Here is a 24,479-nt window from a genome sequence, read left to right as displayed (position 1 = left end):
AATCCAGGCACCACACGACGTCACCGGATTCACCAGCCTGCAGACCAGCAGCCAGACACACCTCAGCAGCTTCTTCATGTTCAACCACTATATTTGCCTTCTGATTTTTAGCAGTTTCTTTTTCACTGTTCTTCCTGTCGTGCTCCAGTTTCCGGCAGTCACGACGGAAGTGTCCTTCTTTATCACATTATTGACGGCGGAATGGTGTCGACATCTAGATACGACATTAGTTTGTTTGAGGCCAACTATTCTCTATCGGATTAGTCGGCCCTAAGGGCGATTACACATTATCCGGTTTCTGCCGGACCGGTTTCAAAAAGCGCCGCTGGGTTTGGACGGAAAACCGGACAACAATGTGAAAGAGACCTCGCGCTACACAAAACCGTACATCTCTCACAAACACATATATGCATTTATTCATATGTGGATTTGACAGGTAAACATTGCTTCAAATATTCCGGTTACATGCAGCTGAGTGCAGACGGAAAACCTTAAACCCACAGCTGCTGCGGCAACCACGAGCGTTCTCATATGTATGTTCCTTGGAAATCACATAAGGCCGAATGTTGGAGTGTAGCACACCATGAGCATGATCAAAGTGAGACCAGGCCTCACGGACATTACACACATCCTGCATCATAACGGCGTTCTTACCGTACCTATCGTGAATACTTCCGCCCCACTTCAGAATACGTTTAAAAAACTAACTTTAGTCCAGCTGCGGTTTATTCATTCATACGCATAATTATTTCGTTTCCAAGCATACACGAATAGTATGATTTATTTCACACGCTCTGTTGCCACATAATTTTTCAACAGTCTCAGAAACACGGTTAGATAAAAGTGCAATTTGATGAACCAATAATAATAACATTCCGTTACAAGCCAGAGGCACTATTTATTTATATGTATAATGTGTTCACTTCCTGTGATTATTTTGGAATTTACCTACAAGAGAATGTATACACATCCATTCATTCTAGAGTTTTTTTTATTTCATTAATACAGTAAACAAATTACGAATAAAATAACATAATTCGTTCAAACACTATTCCATTGCTGCTTCCGCTGATCCTCGTCGAAGAACGAGCTCAACATATGCCGCAATTCCTCGAGCACGTAATCCTGGGGCATGGGCAGCTTCTCGAGCCCAATTCGCATCACAGCTATCAATACGCGGATCCGGGGCAAAGAATGACCGAATCAGATAAGCTGGAATTTCGTTCTGACAGAACCGATGCTTTGGCGTCGGGCATTGGAACATTTAGACCACAGAGCACATATCTGACAGTTTTGGCTGGAGTGCCTTGGTCTCGTCGTCGATCGCGTCGCCGGTCAGGTCAAACTGGAATACCCAAAGAATATTAGACGAGAGAATTATTTTTAGTGTGTTCAAATTAACAAAAACTAACCTTCTCATTCAGCTCGATAAAGCCGCTCGAAATCCGCCCCTCCATGAACCGATTGAAGATTTGTTTGACATCCCCGAACTCGTTTAATAATTATTTCAGATAAGGGATGTTGCCTGTGAACAAAAAATAGAAGTCAATTAAATAACTCGATCTGCTTGTCAAAAGACACCACTCACCGTTAATAACACAGTCCGTGGCAATATGCTAAATGATGACATCGTGCACCTGTGACCATTGCTTCTCTTTGAGCAGAAACTTGCATCACAGAATTAGTTCCACAACACTGGTAGTTGTTGAAGAAGTGAAATAAAAATTTCAGCATCCATATCGCTTGCAAATTATCAACTGGTTTCAAAATCAACAAACAAACGTCAATAGTGCACACATACTATTACATTAGACGAAAAATTGCCTGAATTGTACTAATACTAACAGACATGACAAACAACTGTCAATTCGCTTTCATGGCATGGAGCTTCGTGCTCCGCTTTTGGGAAATGATAGTGATAATGGATTTTCAGGTGCATTAAACACATATCTTAAAATAAAAACTATGAATGAAAATTAACTTCTTCTCATGAAATGTGTTCTTTATGTAATAAAGTAATACGTTTTTTGCAAGTTGGGAAACCTCCTGAACAATAATTGTGTCTGATAATGATTGTATATTACAATGATGAGTTTTAGTTAAAATATCAAGGAAACTATACAAAAATGGTTAAGGAAGAATCAATACCACAGGTTCTGAGCAATCAAATAATATGAAGTAAAAGTTTTCATTAAAAATTTAAACAAACTTAAAACTGTCTTGAGGTGTGATAATCTTATAGAGAATGATTTGCTTTCCCAAACCGATGTCTCCACCAGACGTCGACACTATTCTACGGTCATCGCGTATAATGCTTGTCCGGTCACCGGACATTGCAGTCGCTGTAGACGGCTGCATCACGGCGTCGTAAAAAGGTTGGTCCGATCGAAATTTGCCATTTGGGTTTCAAACCGGTCCGGCAGAAACCGGATAATGTGTAATCGGCCTAAGGCAGTTTTAAATTGCTAAAATTTGTATGAAATTTTTTGACGTAGGACTACGTCTAACCGGAAGATATAGGGGGTGAAATGGAAATCTAGGCACTGAACAAGTAGGAAAAAATGCAAGATTTGGAACGCTTATAACTCGAGCATTTCTCAATAGATCGCAAAGGTTTTTGCATCAATTGATAGGAAATATATCTACGCATCTATCATAACGAATAACATTTCATTTTTCTTGAGATAAATAATTGAATAATTGTGAATTATCAACCATTGTCAAAATGCACTATGTGCCCATTTTTGATTGGTCCATTTTGTGCTCCTCAAATCGTACCGACCAAAACGGGCAACCAGAGCAGCAGCGAAATATAATGAAGCACGATTGGAAAGGAAAAAGAAAAAAATGAACGAAACATTGGTCGCAGTCTCACACATGCGTAATTCTCGAGCCAGCCAGTCAGCTTAAAAATCCCCGCTCCGCTGCCGTAACGATCATTCTCATTCAAACCGTACACCACATTGGTTCTCATCACAACACATCAACAAACCAACCCAAGCAGCCATGTCTGGACATGGTAAAGGAGGAAAAGTGAAGGGAAAGGCAAAATCCCGCTCGAACCGTGTTGATCTGGAGTTCCCCGCAAGGGTAGCTAGGTCGAGCGCGTTAGTACCAGTGCACCAGTCCACCTAGCCGTCGTTATATAGTTTCGGCCGCCGAAGTGATCGAGTTAGCTGGCAAAGCTGCTCGCGACGATAAGAAAACCCGCATTCGGAACAGAACACATTCGGTTCGGTGGACATCAAGACAACAGGTAGTTGCAGCGAGTAGCGAGTGCCAAACGCAATCGCAAAACGGCAGCTGGTAGCAGAAGAAAAAAGTTTGTTCTTTATACAATCTGCTTTGGTGGCAAATCCAGAACAAGGCGGCATCAAGGGCGTTCGAAATGGTTTTTTTTAAAACCACGAGTACTAAGTTTTCTAAATTGGAACCATTCCATAAAACAAGGCGCTTTTCAGGGCCATTAAACCTTCCAAAAAAGAGTTTAGGAAATACAGTTCAATGCTTTCTAAAACATTATGCAAAATAATAATAAAACACAAATTGATTTTTTCATCATTTGTTTGCCAGGATCTGATGAGTATGTGAATTTGGCAGTTGTTCTGAGCTTATTGATAGTTGGGGACTTTCCTGATTATTCAATTTTCACCCATTCTTAAATTGTTTCCAGATTGAAAGTACAGTAATTTACAATTAGTTCGACATTTAGCTAATTGGACGGACATGTAATGCGACTTATTTAGTTGGACATTTTTGTAAACATAGAGATCCAAATTATGACCCCACATTGAAAGTCGACACTGTACCACTGTCATCGCAAATGTTCAATTACAGGTTAAAATCGCCTCCAATGTGACACTGAGTGGCGCGTCGGCACGTCGCATTGAATGTAATTTATAGTACAACATGTCACAAAGCTGGATGGGAAGAAATTTTCCAACTGTGAAAGCTGTGGCGAGTGGCAACAAATCGCTAAACAGGAAGGTTTAGCCGAACAAGATGGGGATATCGAGTGATAACAAAACAATAAACTCTTTAGATTGAAGATAATTTTGTGATCCTGAAAAGGACCCTTTTTAGCCTGCATGTGAATCCAACGAGCGAACAAATCGTAATGAATGTATTTTTTGCCATCGCTCCCTTTTAACGCTCATTCGTTCGTCTCGTTGGACTCGCCCCTCTGTCTGAGTCTGCCGATTTGTCTCTATGCTGTGAGTGTGTACCGCTAGAGTATAAAACACGCGGACCCCAAAAAAATATCTTATTTTCTTTCAAACCGTAAACCCGTGTGGTTGTACGGCATCGGCATCGTGGGCGTAACAAAGGAGGACAAGTTAAGGGAAAGGCAAAGTCTCACTCGAACCATGCAGGTCTCCAGTTCCCTGTTGATCGCATTCACTGATTGCTCCGCAAGGGTAACTAGGCCGAACGGATTGGTGCCGGAGCACCAGTATGCCTAACAGCGATTATAGAGTTTCGGCCGTCGGAGTACTCGAGTTGGCTTGCAAAGCTGCTCACGACAATTAGAAAACCCGCATCAAGAACAGAGCAGGTTCGGTTCGGCGCTCATTAAGGCAACAATTAGTTTCAGTGAGTGGCAAAGTGTTTCTTCGGCACGTCGCATTAAATGTAATTTACTGAACAACATGTCACAAGCTGAATGGGAAGAAATTTTCCAACTGTGAAAGCTGTGGCGAGTGGCAAACGCAATAGCTAAACAGGAAAGTTTAACCGAACAAGATGGGAATATCGAGTGATAACAAAAACACAACACCAAAGGTTCTTTTCAGAACCATCAACATGTTCATAAAGAGTAAACAGTAAACTAATCCATTTTTCAGGTAGATAGGTAGGTATTCACATAGGAGAAGAAAATAAAACAATATATTTAAAATATATATTTAACAAAAGCTGTCCCCTTTGTATAGTCCTACGTCACTCCGGTTATGTCCCCGACATTACCCACCCGTCTTTTTTTGCGTTATTTACCTACTAGAAGTACGTTGTTCTAGCCCTAATTTAAACTATTTTCTATAAATTTTTAGATATTCTCGCCAAAACTTACCATTATAATATAAAATTATCTTTAGACACAATTTTTGTATGATATTTGTTCACTACTTGCAAACAAAAGTGATTTTCATTTTCGCAAATCAAATTAGTACTCTATACTAATTTGATTTGCGAAAAATAATTTTCATTCATAAATTTTATTTTGAAAGTGTGTTTGTTTCTTCTGCAAACCCATATTGTCATGCCTACTGCCCCATTCCATAATACGAAGCTCAATGCCGTCAACGCGGATAAAAATGAAATTTATAGACACGTTTTTATTTTAACGGATTCGGTTACGGATACGGATTCGGTGGGTTTAGACTAGTGATATATTGGTGTGAAGAAATATGATGAGATTTATAGAAATCGTACAACCGTTTACACTAGCGTGAACTTATATAATGAATATATTCATATTTTCGGTGAATTTATTCACCTGAAGTAGAACTGCATCCAACTTTAGTGATTTCTCACCAGTGAGAAATTCACCAGGGTTTACATATGTCTGAATTTATTCTATGAATTTTATACATATATACCTCGAAGAAGTGTATCATATATATTCTCACCCGTTTGACTCTATTTTCAGGTGAATAAATCCATCTATAGCTATAGATCTCCGTAATGTAAACCCGCCATAACAAAGGAATGATAAAACACAAACGAAATATTGCATCATACGATTTTTCTCGAAGGTTCATAGTTTGTTTTTCTCTTCGTAGTCTAAGTTGATACTCGAGGTACGAGTGGTGCACGAATGCTGCCGGCATGTGGTGAACTTTCCAACAGGTTGGTCAAGGAAAAGAATGGGGCTTGTGGTCGTTATTTTTGTCAATGAGGTTCAATTTTGTTATGATCGCGGCATTATTTTTTCATCGACATTCTCTTTCGTTATTGACTTGACGATAAAAACATTTCCTAATGTGTTCAAAGATCAAGAGTCCAAAAAATCAAAAAAAAATTGTAACCCAAAAACCAGATGTGTGATTAAAATATGATGTTTGACAATATTATGAGAAAAATCATATTTTGAATGTACTATTAATCAATCATTTAAAAAATAATATTAAAAACTTTTATATCTTTATGTCGTCTCTAGTAAGTTCTTCTAGGAACTTTTTCTAGATAGAGGTAAACCTAGTTCGACAAGTTTGTCTTTTAGTTTGTCTCTTGATATAACCGATATAGCGACTATTTTCTAAGTTGCGTTATAGCTGATTTACACATTGACCAGTAATTGGCGCCAGTTACTTGAACGTCAACGGCACGCCATATTTAGATCACCAGTTGACTGGTGCTGTGCGTTTATACACATTTTTAGCAACTGGATAGTTTGGCTGTCACTTTATCCTCGATGACGAATGACAGTGGCGACATCTGTTGGCGATTACCATTTTGGGAGGCAAAATAATCTTTATCGGTTTTGTAGGCCCGGGGGCAGTTTTAAATTGTCAAAATTTGAATAAAAAAATTTACTTCTTGTTAATTTACTAATTAACACACGTCGTACTGAACCTTCATCAGCTGTTTTTATATAAATTTCCTGATATTTCCATGATTTCATTGTCTATTATCATTTTCGCTTCACAAATCGAACACATGAAGCACAATGCCGTCAACGCGAATGGAGATTCTTCCATGTATACGTTGAGGGAATTGAATTTGATGTTCCTTGTACCGTCGAACCATCCAGTGTTGGCAAATGTACAGATTTATCCGGAAAGGTATATTTTTTCAGTTTTTTTTGTTTTGTTCTGTACAGTAAGAACACAGATTTTTCTCATAAAGCACCGATAGGAACTGTTTTTAAACGGTTTTATTTAGCTTGCCCTGTAATTTGTATGTTTGTATGTTAGTACGTTTGTAACAGCGTTTCGCTCTAGAACTGTATGCCCCTTGGTTATAGCGGAACGCAATACGATGCGTTTAAGTGTAGTGACAGAGTGAAATGTCAGGGAAAGTAGGGAGGCATTGTTCATAAAATGTAATAGAGTCATTGTTTGAGCACGCGAAAAATTACAAATTATACAGTGGATTTTGAACTGAAAATTTGCATAAACGTTTGAACTTTGAAGTAAGTTTCAATTTTTAATTTATTGAGTTAGTAAATTCCTATTTAAATATTTTCCTAAATAGAATTCTAGGACGTTTCTAAATATTCTTAAAATTGTATTTGTTGGAACTAACCTAAAAAGGAGGAGATTATCGATGTAAGTTACACGCAATCAATTGAAATCCCTAAACTAAAAATAAAATATAGCTTTTAGCAAAAATTATCACCCAAAACGCAAGGTGTTTGTTTGCTGAGAAGAATATTTCCTCCCCGTTCCAACAAAATCTAAAAGATCGATAGTGAGGATGTCATCCCGTCAGATACGGAGCGCACATTGTGCTACACCGGATGAATCCAATTGCCCGGCATGTGACAACCCCAACGATCAGCGTATGGTTTCCTGCTGTCACTGTAAGGTTTGGTGGCACTACGATTGTGTAGGTGTTGATTAAGGTATAAGCGCGGCGGATCGGACCTTCAATTGCCCAAGGTGTCAAAAGCCATCACCCACAATTCCGTTCGATGGTCGATCCCGGACGAAGTCGCCTATGCGAAACACCAGTAAGGGCAGCAGTGTAGCAGCTTCTTCCACCTCCAGCGTACGAGCTAGGAGGGCTCGCTTACAGCTTGAAAAACTCGAGGCCGAAAAGGCTCTTACCACAAAAATGTTGGAGCAGGAACGTCGAGAACAAGCTTTAAGACATGAGCAGGAAAGACTACTGAAGGATGCCGAGATCGAACAGGTCAAATTACGCTTAGAGAAGGCGATCTTGGACGAGAAATTCCGAATTCAAGAGGAGGAATTGGACGATGAAAGCAATGATGGGATAAGCCTACGGTCCCAACAAAGCAGTTTCAGTAAGGTGGAACAGTGGCAAATTGAACCTCAACATACCACCGGGCCGGTAGAAAAAGCTGTATCGCCCCAAGCAGTACAGACGACTGTCATCGCGCCCGTGACTACCGTTAGAAACGATGTTCAGCCTGAGGGGCACACACAGGTCGTCAACAGAAGTCAACTGGAACTGTCAAAAGGTGTAGCAGCAGCAGATATTCCGTTAGGATCGAATACCGATACTAGTTTTTGTGGAATGATCAATACTATAAGTAAACCAAGTAGTAACCAGGGATTAGAAACAGAAGGTAGCAAAAATATTCCGCTTAATAGTGACACGTACACTCTTGTTCGGAATGATCCACAAGTAGCTCATTCGTCACATCAGTTTCCCTTTTCCTCCGCTTATCAAGCTCAGTCATTTGATCGCGTCATTGGTATATCGTCAAATGTGATTGGGACACTCGACGGCCCCAAGTATAGTACGGTGCACGCGAATGATCCACAAGTTACTCATAGTGTACAGCAACATCCATTAGATCGTAGAGGTCTACCAGGTGCAGTCCTGCAGGGAGTTCCATCGAACCAGGGCAACCAAATACCATCATCGTACGGATTTTTGACAAATTCCGAACCAGCAGCAACAGGGCAGTATGGGTTGCCTCATTATTCCACGAGCTCCGCGCTGCCACCTGGGTTCGGATTAGGACCAACACCACAGCAACTGGCAGCCAGACAAGTAATGTCGAGAGAACTGCCACCTTTTTCGGGAAATCCTGAAGACTGGCCGCTGTTTATCAGCTCGTATCGGAACTCTACCCAAGTGTGTGGGTACTCGGAAGCAGAAAATTTAGCCCGACTGCAACGCTGTTTAAGGGGTCTTCTTCTTCTTGAATGGCGTTAACGTTCCCTGTGGAACTTTTGCCGTCTCAACGTATGTATTAACTGGCGTCATTTATTAATACATAGTTGAGATTTCTTAAGCCAAATAACACACCTTGAATGTATTCTGAGGGGCAAGCTCTAGAATACGCGTGACCACAGTGCAAGTCGAAGGAAATTTTTTTGACGAAAAATCCCCCGACCAGAACGGGAATCGAACCCGAATACCCGGCATGATAATGTGAAGCGCTAACCACTCGGCCACGGGTGCACGGGTGTGTTTAAGGGGTCACGCCCTTGAAATCGTAAGGAGTCGCTTACTGTTACCAGCAGGTGTTCCACACGTAATTGCGACGTTGGAGATGATGTATGGAAGACCAGAATTGCTCATCCATACCCTACTGCAGAAGGTTAGATCAGTCCCACCGCCTAAGCATGATCGCCTCGATTCGCTGATTGCCTTCGGCGTAGCAGTGCAAAATTTATGCGATCACCTGGAAGCTGGCGGTCAGCATGCACACTACAATAATCCGATGCTGCTTTCCGAATTAGTTGAAAAACTTCCCGCGAATCTCAAACTCGACTGGTCGTTGTATAAGCAACGTTGTGGAGAGGTGAATATTCGTATATTCAGTCAATATATGTCCATGCTAGTTCGGGCGGCGACGGACGTTACTCTTTTCGATCCAAGACAGCATGTAGTCCAACAGCATCGAGCAGTAAAACTCGAAAAGCTAGGAAAAGATAAGTCCTTCTGCGGATCCCGCACGGTGGAAGAATCGTCGAAGCAAGGGAAGGGCCCACATACTCCTGTGAATCAAAATCGTTCATCCCAACCAGCGGACCCCAACCATAGGGTGAAGGAATGTCCCCTTTTTAGCAGGAAAAGCGTGGAAGAAAGATGGAAGACGATCCAACAGTACGGCCTCTGCCGTCAGTGTTTAGGCGCTCATGGGAGAAAACCCTGCAAATCACAGCGGCGATATGAAGTAGGTGGCTGTCAGTTCAGGCATCACCCGTTGCTCCATTCTATCCCACTTAAGAGCAACCCCAAAGAATCCGAGGCAGTTGTAAGCTACCACAAAACTGAGAAGTGGGCTTTATTTCGTATCATTCCCGTTACGCTGTATGGGAACAACCGTTCAGTTTCTGTGTTCGCATTCTTGGATGACGGTTCTTCGACAACGCTGATAGACGAAGGAGTCGTGAAGGAGCTTGGGGTAACGGGAGAACAACTCCCGTTGTGCCTTCAATGGACGGCGAATGTAAAAAGATCGGAGGCTGAATCACAACGAGCCCGACTTGAGATATCCGGTGGTAACGATTTAGTAAAATATCCATTAGCAGATGTCCGTACGGTGAGCAGCTTGGATCTGCCTCAGCAGACTTTGCGATATGCGGAGCTTTCCAAAATCTTTCCGCATCTGAAGGGACTGCCTGTAAAGGACTATACTAATACACACCCTCGTATCCTTATTGGAAACAATCATGCACATGTCACGGCCACTCTCAAGATACGCGAGGGCAGAGCAGGTGATCCCATCGCAGCGAAGTCTAGGTTGGGGTGGACCATATTTGGTTCTAGTTTAAACGCTGAAAACGCTCACAGTTTCCTGATTTGTGAATGCAATCGTGATCAGGGCCTACACGAGATGGTAGAACAATATTTCTCGGTCGACAATGTGGGAGTAGCAGCTGCATCGTTTCCACAGTCGAAGGAGGAACAAAGGGCGACTCGTATTCTTACTGAAACGACGAAGCGGGTTGGCATGCGGTTCGAAAGTGGTTTGCTGTGGAAGTTCGACGACTTCGAGTTTCCGGATAATTATGCGATGGCTATGCGTCGCTTGCAGTGCTTGGAACGGCGTATTCGAAGCGATACGGTGATCGGAGATAGCGTGAAGAGGCAACTAGCGGAATACCGGATAAAGTGATACTTGCACGAAGCGACGAAGGAGGAGCTCGAAGAAGCGGATCCACGCAAAACGTGGTACTTACCGCTAGGTGTTACCATACACCCCAAGAAGCCATCTAAAATACGGATCTTTTGTGATGCTGCTGCGATGGTGGATGGCGTTTCCTTGAATACCATGCTTATTAAGGGACCTGATTTATTAAACAGCCTGCTTGGAGTTCTTTTTGGATTCCGAGAAAAACGGATTGCGATCTGTGCGGACCTTATGAAAATGTTCCATCAAATTCAGATACGTAAAGAAGACCGACATGCTCAGCGAATTCTCTGGCGAGATGATCCGAGTCAGGAACCGAAAGTCTATCTCATGGACGTGGCGACATTCGGCGCCACTTGTTCGCCATGTACAGCACAGTACATCAAAAATGTAAATGCGACAGAACACGAACAAGATTTCCCCGCTGCAGCCGATGCCATTATCAGAAAACATTATGTTGATGATTACCTTGATAGTGCGGACAGTGTGGAGGAAGCTGTGAGATTGGCTCAGGATGTAAGCTACGTTCACTCACGCGGTGGTTTTCATCTTCGAAAGTGGCTTTCTAACTCCAAAGACGTCCTAAGACGGGTCGGGGAAAGAAATCCTGGTTCAGAAAAATGTTTTCTGCTGGATAAGGCTAGCTCAACCGAGCGCGTGCTTGGGATGTACTGGCGTCCTGAGCAAGACGTTTTCACATACACCTACTCAGTGGGACTAGAGGAAGCCCATCCTACGAAACGACAGATTTTGCGGGCCGTTATGAGCCTTTTCGACCCACTCGGGCTACTATCTCATTTCCTCGTTTTCGGAAAAATAATCCAGCAGATTTGGCGCGCGAAAACAGGGTGGGATGACCCGATACCGAAAGAGCTTTGTGAACGGTGGACTCAATGGACAGCAGAATTCAAGTATTTACACCAGATTAGCATTCCACGTTGCTACTTTCCGCAAAGATCTGTGAAAGATATTTCGTCGTTGCAGTTGCATATCTTCGTAGACGCTGGGGAAGATGCATATGCTTGCGGAGCATATTTACGAGCGGAATTCTCCGAGAAAATCCAGTATGCGATCATTGGTGGGAAAACCAAGGTTGCTCCCCTCAAAACGCTTTCTATCCCGCGGCTGGAGCTCATGGCGGCAGTCATTGGAGTGAGACTGCGGAAGACCATTGTGAATTTCCATTCACCTCCGATCGACAGCTGTGTGTTCTGGAGTGACTCAAGAATAGTTCTGGCTTGGATTAATGCCAACCATTGCAACTATCGGCAATTCGTTGCATGTCGTATTGGCGAAATCTTATCGAAGTCGAAGGTGGAAGAATGGCGTTGGATTCCATCTAGAGAAAATGTAGCAGACGAAGCATCGAAGTGGGGACGGGGACCCTGCCTATCATTGAGTGGTCGCTGGTTTACCGGGCCAGAATATCTCCTGTTACCGGAGGAACAATGGCCAGTTGACGTTAAACCATCCTTAGAGACAACAACCGAGGAGATGAAATCTTGTTTAGTTCACCAGACAGTAGGTGGGGAAACCGTCATTAATTGGTCACGGTTCTCTAACTGGCAACGCCTCTGGAGGGCGGTCGGGTACCTGCAACGGTACTGGACGAATTGTCTCTGGAAGGCAAAAGGAAGTAAGCTGCAAGGCGGGCCATTATCTCAAACAGAACTTTCCAAGGCGGAGAAATATTTGTGGCGGCTAGTTCAACGGGAAGGCTATCCGGAGGAAATAAAAACACTGACTGAAGCTCAGAGCAAGTTTCCAGGTAGACAGGCAAAGCTAGACAGTACGAGTAAACTCCGTAAATTGTCGCCTTTTCTCGATACTGACGGAGTAATTCGTTTGGACACCAGAATTGTAGCAGCCACATGTGTATCCTACGATACCCGGTGTCCGATAGTGCTGCCAAAAGAGCACCCAGCAACTCAACTTCTAATGGAGTGGTACCATCGCAAGTACTTACATGCAAACGCCGAAACTGTCGTCAATGAGGTGCGACAGCGATTTCATATCACGAATCTCCGTACCATTGTACGACAGATCAAGAAGGCGTGTTCACTCTGCAGAATCAGGAAGGCCGTTCCAGAAATACCACGGATGGCACCGCTTCCAGTGGCTCGGCTGAGTGCGTACGAGCGTCCTTTCTCGTACGTCGGCCTTGATTATTTCGGGCCAACTCTCATACGCGTGAACCGGAGCGAGACGAAAAGGTGGATAGCGCTGTTTACGTGTCTCACTATCCGAGCAGTGCACCTCGAAGTTGTCCACTCACTTTCCACGGAGTCGTGTAAAATGGTCCTAAGACGTTTTATAAACCGTCGTGGAGCACCGATTGAAATCCACAGCGATAGAGGGACCAATTTCGTAGGGACCAACAACGAGCTACGCAGAGAGATGTCGAAAATTGATGACCAATTAGCAGAAGTTTTCACTAACGCCAATACCAAGTGGGTATTCAACCCGCCCGGGACTCCACACATGGGCGAATCGTGGGAGAGACTAGTGAGATCGGTGAAAACAGCACTGGCTGCCATGTACACAATTAGAACTCCAAACGAGGAAACACTCATTACGCTGGTAATCGAGGCCGAATGCGTGGTGAATTCACGGCCATTAACATTCATTCCGTTGGAGGTAGAACAACAGGAGGCTCTAACTCCCAATCACTTTTTGCTCTTGAGCTCTAGCGGGGTGGTCCAACCACCACAGGCATTGACGGAGTCCAAATACGCTTGTAGAAGTAACTGGATTCTGGGACGGGTGATGCTGGACCAATTCTGGCGTAGATGGGTCCGGGAATACCTGCCCACCCTTACACGTCGCTCCAAGTGGTTCGATGACGTTGAGCCCATCGGAATTGGTGACCTAGTGATCGTTGTAGAAGAAGGCATCCGGAATGGCTGGACACGAGGACGGGTATTGGAAGTCATCGCTGGACAAGATGGCCAGATTCGACAAGCCATGGTGCAGACAGCCTCGGGTCTAGTACGACGACCAGTAGCTAAACTGGCACGATTGGATTTGAAGGAGAGTAAAACTGGCCTTGAGGACATTGACCAGTCTTACGGGCCGGGGAAATGTAACAGCGTTTCGCTCTAGAACTGTATGCCCCTTGGTTATAGCGGAACGCAATACGATGCGTTTAAGTGTAGTGACAGAGTGAAATGTCAGGGAAAGTAGGGAGGCATTGTTCATAAAATGTAATAGAGTCATTGTTTGAGCACGCGAAAAATTACAAATTATACAGTGGATTTTGAACTGAAAATTTGCATAAACGCTTGAACTTTGAAGTAAGTTTCAATTTTTAATTTATTGAGTTAGTAAATTCCTATTTAAATATTTTCCTAAATAGAATTCTAGGACGTTTCTAAATATTCTGAAAATTGTATTTGTTGGAACTAACCTAAAAAGGAGGAGATTATCGACGTAAGTTACACGCAATCAATTGAAATCCCTAAACTAAAAATAAAATATAGCTTTTAGCACAAATTATCACCCAAAACGCAAGGTGTTTGTTTGCTGAGAAGAATATTTCCTCCCCGTTCCAACAACGTTTATATGTTTTTTTTAATCCCATTTATTTATTTTAGGCTCATTAGCATTTTAGCCGTAACAGAGCCGAATTTTTAATCGTGTACATGTCACATGGTTATCATATATCTAGAATTAGCACATTACGCAGTTGCCATTCGCCACTATTCCTTCTATACCATTACATATGGTACATTCACACAGTAGCCATTTAGGCGTAAGAGTATTCTTTCTGTTCTTCCATTATTCAGTTGGACCACCGGACAGCGGAGACAGTTGATTGATCATTGTTGAGTTATTTATAGAACAGCAGCCCGATGTGTCTGGCAGAGCAGTTGTATGGATGAATCCATCTTATTTCGACCGTGGATCGATCTCCATCGCTGATGATTGTTGCGTGGACGTAGTTATTCTGTAACAACACAAAGATGGTCAATGAGGGTCCTGAGTTTTGAACTCACGATTGATCTCTTACTAAGCGAACGCGCAACCAATGTGGCTACGGAGACCCCCTTTTTTATATGTTTGTAACATGTTTGTCTGTAGCGCATTACCACATCGATAGAAATTTGTTGACTTCCTGTTCCAAGATGACCCAACTCTTTCCGTCCGAGCCGATGAGGTTCACTTTGGTCTCATCCGACCACAGCATATTTCTCCATAGTTTCTCCTTTTCCGGGTCCATCGCCCACTCGGCTGTGCGTATATGCCCCAGTATACAAATAAAACATTCAAACATGGAGGAGGTAACATCATGGTGTGGGGGTGCTTTTCTTGGTACGGGGTGGGTCCCTTGTACTGGATCGACCGGATTATGGACCAGCATCTCTACGCCCAGATACTTCGGGAAGTAATGCTGCCACACGCCGAGTGGGAGATGCCCCTAAAGTGGCAGTTCCAGCAGGACAACGACCCCAAACATACCGCTAAAACGGTTAAAAAGTGGTTCCAGGATAATAAGGTAGACGTTATGGAGTGGCCAGCACAGTCCCCTGATCTCAATCCTATAGAGAACCTATGGGAAATAGTTAAACGTAAGGTGTACACCGAAAAATCAAAAAACAAGCAGCAGCTGTGGGAGAGAATCCAGGCGGTGTGGTACGCTATCCCGCTGAGAACGTGCCAAAAGCTGGTGGAGTCGATGCCGAACCGGGTGCGAGAAGTGATGCGTAATAAGGGTTATACCACCAAGTACTAACCCTGCAAATCGATCACGGTATGAATTTCCTTTTTTTTAAATTTTTTTTACAATGAATTCTAAAGCGGTCCTATTTTATGTCGCGTTATTTTAGTCAGTAAGTATGCTTAAAACGCATTTTTAAATAAAGGACAATTAGTTTAACTACGGATGATTTTAATTTTTTCGAAGAATGGAATTTACAATTTGTAAATGGTTTGATGCACTTAAATGGAATTTTTTTTCTCAAAGTTTTGTCACTTTCTGTTTTGGATTGAGCTGTGGTCCTATCCTATTGTCCGACACTGTACGTATTCTATGACCTTGAAAAATTTATTTTGGCCTTCGCTAAAAATGGCTGAATGACTTGGCATAAAGAACACGAAACATAATAAACAACATAAATTCAAAAAGGTCGCCGCCACTAAATGGTCGACTATGTATTTTTCGCAATTCCCTCAATATCGGTATCAAATAAAATGATTTGACTAATAGAATACAATACATCATGAGAATATTCCGAAGAAAATTAGGTAAGAAAAAAACGTTGGATTTCCATTATCCACAGTTAGTTGTTTCATCATATACCCCACGATGTTATTTTAGTCTCATTGCCCTAGATCAAAGAAAAAACTGATGTGATAATTACTAACAGCTACTTGTCAAATTATTTTCTAGCTCTTAGTACATTAAACCGTTTAACTTAAAAAGGTTTTTTTACTTATTTTATTTCCTAGTTTCTCTACATTAAAACCATTTAAAAAAATTGTGTTTTTTTCAATTTTTGTTTCTTACCTAACTTTCTTCGGAATATTTCGATGGTGTACTGTATTTTATTTGTGAAATCATTTCATTTGATACTAATATTGAGGGGATTGCAAAAAAATACATAGTGGAACATTTTATGGCGGTGACCTTTTCGAAATTATATTGTTCATAGTGTAGTGTATTCTCCAAGTCAAGCCATTCAGGCATTTTTTAGCGGCGGCCAAATCAAATTTTCCATGAACATGGAATACGCAGTTTTATAATGACAGTAGAATTAAAAGTATGTTTCGATGTTGTACTGTGTTCTACCAGTCGAGAATCTTCATTTGATACCCATATTGATGGGCTTTGAGAAAAACATGGCGCCATTTTATGATGGCGGTCATTTTGGATTTGCATTTTTCATAATTTTCCATAAATTTCTGAAAATATGTAATCCACCATTTTGTAGTGGCCGCCATTTTAGATTTGCATTTTTCATAAATAACTGTATTCTACTAGTCAACCCCTTTCATTTGATACCCATATTAAAAGGGTTTTGAGAAAATATGTGAACCACCGTTTTGTGGTGGCGGCCATTCTGGATTTGCATTTCTCATGAATAACTGTGTTCTACTAGTCAAGCCTTTTCATTTGATACCCATATTGATGGGGTTCTGAGAAAATATGTAATCCGCCTTGGATTTGCATTTTTCATGAATAACTGTGTTCTACTAGTCAAGCCCTTTCATTTGATACCCATATTAAAAGGGTTTTGAGAAAATATGTGATCCGTCAATTTGTGGTGGCGGCCATTTCGGATTTGCATTTCTCATGAATAATTGTGTTCTACTAGTCAAGTCCTTTCATTTGATACCCATATTGATAGGGTTTTAAGAAAATATGCGATCCGTCATTTTGTGGTGGCGGCCGTTTTGGATTTGTATTTCTCATGAATAACTGTGTTCTACTAGTCAAGTCCTTTCATTTGATACCCCTATTGATAGGGTTTTAAGAAAATTTGTGATCCGTCATTTTGTGGTGGCGGCCATTTTGGATTTGTATTTCTCATGAATAACTGTGTTCTACTAGTTAAGCTCCTTAATTTGATACCCTTGTTGATAGGATTTTGAGAAAATATGTAATCCGCCATTCTGTGGTGGCGGCCATTTTGAATTTGCATTCCTCATGCATAACTGTGTTCTACTAGTCAAGCCCTTTGATTTGATACCCATGTTGATGGGGTTTTGAGAAAATATGTAATCCGCCATTTTGTAGCAGCCGTCATCTTGGATTTTTAAAATAATGAAATACCCAGTTTTATAATGACTGCAGAGATAAAGGTGTGTTCCAAATTTCAGACCAATCGGTCAACAGGAAGTGGCTTAAATTTCTTCTAATGTGGTAAAGCGCTACAAACAAACATGTTACAAACATACAAACATACAAATTACAGAGCAAGCCAAATAACACCGTTTAATAATTTTCTTCACCATAGCCGAAAAAGATTTTTCCCCTTCCAGTACAAATAAATATATGGCACCACTGAAACTGCCTGGCATTTCGATTTCACACAAATGTCTAATATGACGCACTGTTTGGAAGAAATTGTCATTTATCTATTGGCGCCAGTAACTAGAAAATTTTCTATTCGCTGGCGTGGCCAATTACTTGTGCGATACTTGCGCAAGTAACTGGAGCCGGAAGTTTACATGGCTCTAATAACTAGACTCTAGTGATTGGATTCTTCTACTAGCGCGTTGACTGGCACCGTCTAAATCAGCCTTTAGGGCCACCATAAAAAAAAACTGTTTTTTTGCTCTAACTTTCATGTTTCAAATTCTACCTATAAACTGTCTCGAAAGACTTTTAGATCTTACTAATACAAACATTCTCAAAGCTATTGATGTTTCCTCTCAAAAAAAGACGCTCTCTGCAATTGTTTGTCATTCTTTCTGGGGCAAACATAAACAAAGTTTATTGACGGCATTCGAAAGAGCATAGTTCACTTTATATGATGTGTGATTTTCAATACCATGTTATTTTTCGTGTTTGAGTAAATTAAAATTGAAATCATGAGTTTTTGGGTAAAAAAACAAAAATAACTTTGAGTAGGATCAATATATTGACAAGTTCTGCATCGCAAAATGTTTGTATTAGTATGTTCTAAAAGTCTTTCGAAGACAGTCTTGATGTAGAATTTTAAATAATAAAACGATTATATTAAGAGATAGAAAAAAAATCTTGTTGTACAAAGTTGTTTAAAATAATTAGGGCTACAATATTATCAAACAATGTTTACCTCTATCTATAAAGATAAGAAAGTTAGGTTTTTTATTTCATCAAGAATTTTGGTCACCCTATTTTTGATAACATAAAAATGAGCGTTCTATCACATGTAACAACTTTGTGGAAGACAGTTTTTGTCTAAAGGAAAAAATTCTCCCACAAAGTTGTTTTTTACTTTTATATTCGAAATTTTACATCAAAATTGTCTTCGTAAGACTCTTAGAGCTTATCAATACCAACATTTTGCGATGTACAATTTGTCAATATCTTAATACTGCTCAAACTTCTGCTTTTGGTTTTCACCATAAAACTCATGATTTCAATTTTTATTTATTCAAATACAAAAAATAACATATCTTTGAAAATCACATATTATATAGAGTGAAATTTGTTCTTTCAAATACCGTCAACAAACATTTTTTATGTTTTCCCCAAAAAGAATGACAAACAATTGAAGAGAGCGTATTTTTTTGGGAAGAAATATCAATAATTTCGAGTGAAGTTGAGATATTGACAAGTTCTGAGTCGCAAAATGTTTGTATTAGTATAAAGTGACCAGATGGTCAGAGGTCTAACACGGGACACGAATAACAAAACGTTATGTATATACGTTATGGGAACATATACCATAGTTTAGCGAGTCTGAACTGATATGTATTATTTCTTTCTAAGTATCGGCACTCAGTTGTGATTTTTCGGTGGTTTAGATTTTGTTTGCGCCTGAAAATCATTCGCTCAATCAGAGCATTTACGCCTGGCAAGCACGATTCGAATTCTACACTTTTCTTTGAAAAAAAAATTACGAATATTACCGAATGGAATGCTCGAAATTTTTCTTAAATCTTACGTTTATTAAGCCTAAAACTAAAATTATGCAAGGCTGTTGATTCGCAGCAGCAGCACTGTCAAGAAACTTGATGATTTTTTCATACTGCAAGCTCCACCCCACAGCGAAGGAGTTGGACATCGTGAGGCACTTTGTGTCCGCCAGAATGTTCGAATATATCATCCACATCAAGTTCTCGAAGAAGGTCCTTCTCTGACAGATGTGATGCGAATGTCCAAGTCGCTCTTCTCTCGAGTCATATTGTGAACGGGGAGATATATAGTACGAAGTGATTGTCGGAAGTTGCGAAGGTGATGTGGTCTTTATGCCGAACCTGGGATCAGCCCATTATGCCAAAAAATCACTGGAGGATGGATCGGCTGGAGATAAACATTGTCGCGAAGACCACCAACCTTCTCATCACTCCCCAGCTGCGACCGTTAAAATCTTTTGGGCGAATGGCCAAAATGGAGAGACAATCGACCACCAAAGCCACGAAAATGTAAAATAACACGCCGACATACATCTTTTCATCGGCCATGGTTGAGGTTCCGGCCAACTTCCGTAAGACCGCCCAGCGCTTCATTCACGATACTTCATCAAACAACCTTCCCTCTTCCTGTCGAGTATACACTAGTTCTTCCGGCTTATTTAAAACGTTAAGCCCTGACCGAGCTAGGGGACCAAAGATGATCTTTTCGTTTGACTCGCGTTGGTCCCTGTGGATCAATAGGGGACTTTTATAAAAATCATTTTCCATTTTTGTTGCTGTCGCTTCCAGTTGACACTCTCTAAACAAAAAGCCCACTGTCGGTGCGATGAAAGCAACTCAACGTATTAGTCTTAGGATGCATTAGAAGCGCTCTTGAACAGTCTGCCAAATAAAAGTTTTTTTTTGAGGTTCATTCATTTAAGAAAATCAACAGGATCAAATTGTGATATTGAAATATGCTGATATCGCGGGACATTGTCTTTTTTTTTGCCAAACGCGGGACGTTTCGCGGGACGTAATCTTACGCGGGACATTTTGTTGAAATGCGGGACTGTCCCGCGTAACGTGGGACGTCTGGTCACTTTATATTAGTCGAGTAATGCAGAAATTTGTGTTTTATTTGTATGGCAGCCACCCCTAAGAGAGGGGGGAGGGGTATCTAACCACCATAGAAACATTCATTGCACCCTAAAGTTTCCATATGCCTAATTTGGTTTAATTTGCTTGATTAATTCTCGGGTAATGCAAAAATTTGTGTTTCATTTGTACGGCAGCCCCCTCTAAGAGAGGAGGAAGGAGTATCTTAACACCATAGAAACATTTATTGCATCCTAAAACCTCCACATGCCAAATTTGGTTTCATTTGCTTGATTAATTCTCGAGTAATGCAGAAATTTGTGTTTCATTTGTATGGCAGCCCCCCCTTTGAGTGGGGGAAGGACTGTCTAACTATCATAGAAACATTTATTGCACCCTAAAACTTTCACATGCCAACTTTGGTTTCGATTGATTGATTAATTTCCGAGTAATACAAAAAATTGTGTTTCATTTGTATGGCAGCCCCCTCTAAGAGAGGGGGAAGGAGTATCTTATCACCATAGAAACATTTATTGCATCCTAAAACCTCCACATGCCAAATTTGGTTTCATTTGCTTGATTAATTCTCGAGTAATGCAGAAATTTGTGTTTCATTTGTATGGCAGCCCCCCCTTTGAGTGGGGGAAGGACTGTCTAACTATCATAGAAACATTTATTGCACCCTAAAACTTTCACATGCCAACTTTGGTTTCGATTGATTGATTAATTTCCGAGTAATACAAAAAATTGTGTTTCATTTGTATGGCAGCCCCCTCTAAGAGAGGGGGAAGGAGTATCTTATCACCATAGAAACATTTATTGCATCCTAAAACCTCCACATGCCAAATTTGGTTTCATTTGCTTGATTAATTCTCGAGTAATGCAGAAATTTGTGTTTCATTTGTATGGCAGCCCCCCCTTTGAGTGGGGGAAGGACTGTCTAACCATCATAGAAACATTTATTGCACCCTAAAACTTTCACATGCCAACTTTGGTTTCGTTTGCTTGGTTAATTTCCGAGTGATGCAGAAATTTGTGTTTCATTTGTATGGCAGCCCCCCCTTAGAGAGGGGGGAGGGGTCTCAAAATATCACGAAAACCTTCCCCGGCCCCAAAAACCCCTACATACCAATTTTCATGTCGATCGGTTCAGTAGTTTCCGAGTCTATAAGAATCAGACAGACAGACAGACATCACTCCATTTTTATATATATAGATAGATGTGCTAAAAGTCTTTCGAAGACAGTTTGTATGTAAAATTTTAAATATAAAAGTTAGAGCAAGAAAACAGTTTTTTCTCATGGTGACCCTAACGCTACCTAGAAAAATCGCTATATCGGTTATAGAAAAAAACTTTGTTTTACAAAGATGTCTCAAATAACTAGGACTACAACATTGTCGTACTATGTTTGCCTCTATACATAAAGATAAGAAAGTTATAATTTTTATTTTATCGACAATTTCGGTCACCCTATTTTTGATAAAATGAAAATGAGCGCTCTATCATATGTAACAACTTTGTCGAAAACAGTTTTTGTCTAGAGAATAACTGTCGAGCTCTAAATGCTAATTTCCACTTAAATGCATCTCCTGGACCATTATGCATTGGCTGAAAAATTATTTTCATAAATTTTCTAATCAGCAGTCAGTTGATTTCATTCTGATTCAACAGAAAAGTAGTCTTGAATCGAACCAGAATTCATTGTTATCGTTGTACGCTCATTTCTCTGGCGCACCGAGAGTTGAATTTGGACCCCGCAAGAAACTCGACCCAATCGCTCTGGGCGACGAGAGTGTTAATGAGATAAAAAGTTAGAACTAAGAATCTGTGCTAATTGCAAATCGATGGGTGTAAATATTTTCAGAAATAGGAAAAAAAATTCCAAAGTGTAAGGAATTCGTGAAGTTTTGTAACTGAGGGGCTCAGAAAAAAGGGGTGTAAGTGACTTGATTGGTTTTCTCTTCATCAACTTTTTCTTATATTTATTATATTTTGTGTCTGCCTGGTAGTATCGAACCAGTTGAAAGGATTTTTGTTCGATGAACACTATGAGGCAACGAAAAAGTCGCGACCCAATGTTGGATCATTGATAGCTATGACAATTTTGAAACAAAACTTCGATTTGTAATGTGACAAATCCTGACCGGTGGCGATCTGGCGTAGTGGTAACATCCATACCTCTCACGCAGAGATCACGAGTTCAATTCTCACTCCCGACATTCTTCCAAAAATAGAAGTAAAAGTGACGAACCAGCCAAAATGTGTTGAAAGTCACTATAATAGAGAAAAAAAATACAAATTCTGATCTGCTACGTAAAGTTTTTTTTCCATCATCTTGATATGAACGAATTTATTTCATTGTAGAGAAAGAAAGTACGTAAATCTAAGAATTTGTTTGATTATAAGGCTTTATTCCCGGTTTCATTCACATATTCATAAAATTTTTCAAAAAATAGCATTTTGTTAATTTTTTTTTTGTTGCTTAGGTGTCCCGTTTTTATTCCGGAACTATTTGGTCAACCTAGTAATGAGAAACTATTTCTTGGTGAGCAAAACTTAAGTGTTGGGAATTTGAGACAAAACGATATCTGGTTTATTAACATGACGTGTTTTGGAAAATCTTAACTAACATTTTGTTATTATTCGATCTTTTTTGTAATCTGAATGATTATTGATTTGTTCTATATCGATGATATTTTAAATGACATTGATGTTCGATCATAATTCATATCAACAGTGACCAATGTAGCTTTTGCTCCAACGTATGCAATGAAAAATTCCATCATGTGATAGTCCCCTCTCATCAAGAGCAGAAGCTCAAAACTATCCTACAGAAGTTGAACAGTTCAACTTCACAGTTGAGCAGTTATCCTACATGCGACGGATGTCGTCAAGAATTCATAACCGTCCACAACATTCCCGAGAGCTACTTCCAAATTTTGACCATCACCGAACCGACTGAAATCAAGATGGATCCAGAGCTAATGATTGATGACCACGAGCGGCCGGATAATGGAAACATTTTTGAAAGAGACTCAATAGTGGATTTTAGGCCGATCGCACAGGATAATGAAATGCAAATCAATAGAGAAAACGGAGAAGTTTTCTTCATCAGAGAGATGGACGAAGATGACCATTTGTTATTGATTCCAAATGCTGGAACAAATACACAAAGAACAGTTGAATTGGATGTTTCACAGAGGGGAGTTCACTCAACTCCAGTAGGTCCTAAATGTAGGAATGGCTCGGTGGAAGAAGGTTTGTTGAACGATCACATACAGTTACACCTGATAACACGTACGTGTACTGATCTGAGTCTATTCCAGGAGGGAAACCGTTTAAGTGTGAAAATTGTGGAAAAACATTTGCTTTTAAACACAGACTAAAAGTGCATGTTCGAACACATACGGGTTGGTAAAAAAGTTTCACTACACTGAATAGTTGGACAGAGTCTTTTCTTCGCAGATGAGCGTCCTTATTCTTGTCCACATTGTCCAAACGCATTTAGGAATCCTTCAACGCTACAAGGACACCTTCGATCCCATTCGGGTTGGTAGATCATATTTTATTATAGTGAACCATTCAGCAGAGTCATTGCTTTATTCGTTATTTTTGCTATTTTCTATAAATATTGATTACATTCTATTTCAGGAGAAAAACCGTTCAAATGTGTAGAGTGTGAAAAAACATTCAGCCGAAAATACGAACTCAAACGGCACGTTCGAACTCATACAGGTTTGCTGCAGAAAGATCCATTTAATCAACCATTCAACAGGGTCATTTCTTTGCAGGAGAGCGTCCATATCCTTGTCCACATTGTCAGAGCGCATTCAGAGAATCCGCAACGCTTCGATTGCACATTCGAACTCATACGGGTTGGTAGAATACGTTTTACTACAATGCACCATTCAGCAGATTCATTTCTTTGCAGGCGAACGTCCCTATTCTTGCCCACATTGTCCGAATGCTTTTAAGCAACTTTCAACGCTCCAAGACCACGTTCGAACTCATACGGGTTGGTAAAGATTTTTTTAATACAATGAACCATTCACCAGAACT

At 40.7% G+C, this 24,479-nt stretch overlaps 1 protein-coding gene across 7 annotated transcripts in view; it reads left to right on the top strand.

Annotated features, from left to right (window-relative positions):
* The window catches only part of LOC129768262 (gastrula zinc finger protein XlCGF42.1-like), a 42,007-nt gene that overhangs the window by 15,500 nt on the left and 2,028 nt on the right, over window positions 1-24,479 (top strand). For 2 of the 7 annotated variants that reach the window (XM_055769776.1, XM_055769777.1), the window contains exons 2-8: window positions 5,648-5,847; window positions 23,158-23,678; window positions 23,747-23,830; window positions 23,886-23,969; window positions 24,072-24,155; window positions 24,212-24,295; window positions 24,352-24,435. In XM_055769776.1, coding sequence (XP_055625751.1) covers window positions 5,816-5,847; window positions 23,158-23,678; window positions 23,747-23,830; window positions 23,886-23,969; window positions 24,072-24,155; window positions 24,212-24,295; window positions 24,352-24,435 — 973 coding nt within the window. In that variant the 5' untranslated portion in view covers window positions 5,648-5,815. Of the gene's footprint in view, window positions 1-5,647; window positions 5,848-14,596; window positions 15,528-22,906; window positions 22,966-23,157; window positions 23,679-23,746; window positions 23,831-23,885; window positions 23,970-24,071; window positions 24,156-24,211; window positions 24,296-24,351; window positions 24,436-24,479 lie in introns of those variants that run through there. The other 5 variants (XM_055769779.1, XM_055769780.1, XM_055769782.1 and 2 more) reach the window with 5 other exon arrangements.

Source organism: Toxorhynchites rutilus, chromosome 2 (genome assembly GCF_029784135.1).
Source record: "Toxorhynchites rutilus septentrionalis strain SRP chromosome 2, ASM2978413v1, whole genome shotgun sequence".
In the NCBI taxonomy this organism is placed as follows: Eukaryota; Metazoa; Arthropoda; class Insecta; order Diptera; family Culicidae; genus Toxorhynchites; species Toxorhynchites rutilus.
Note: the sequence above shows the minus strand (reverse complement) of the source record. Positions and strands in the feature narration are given on the sequence as shown.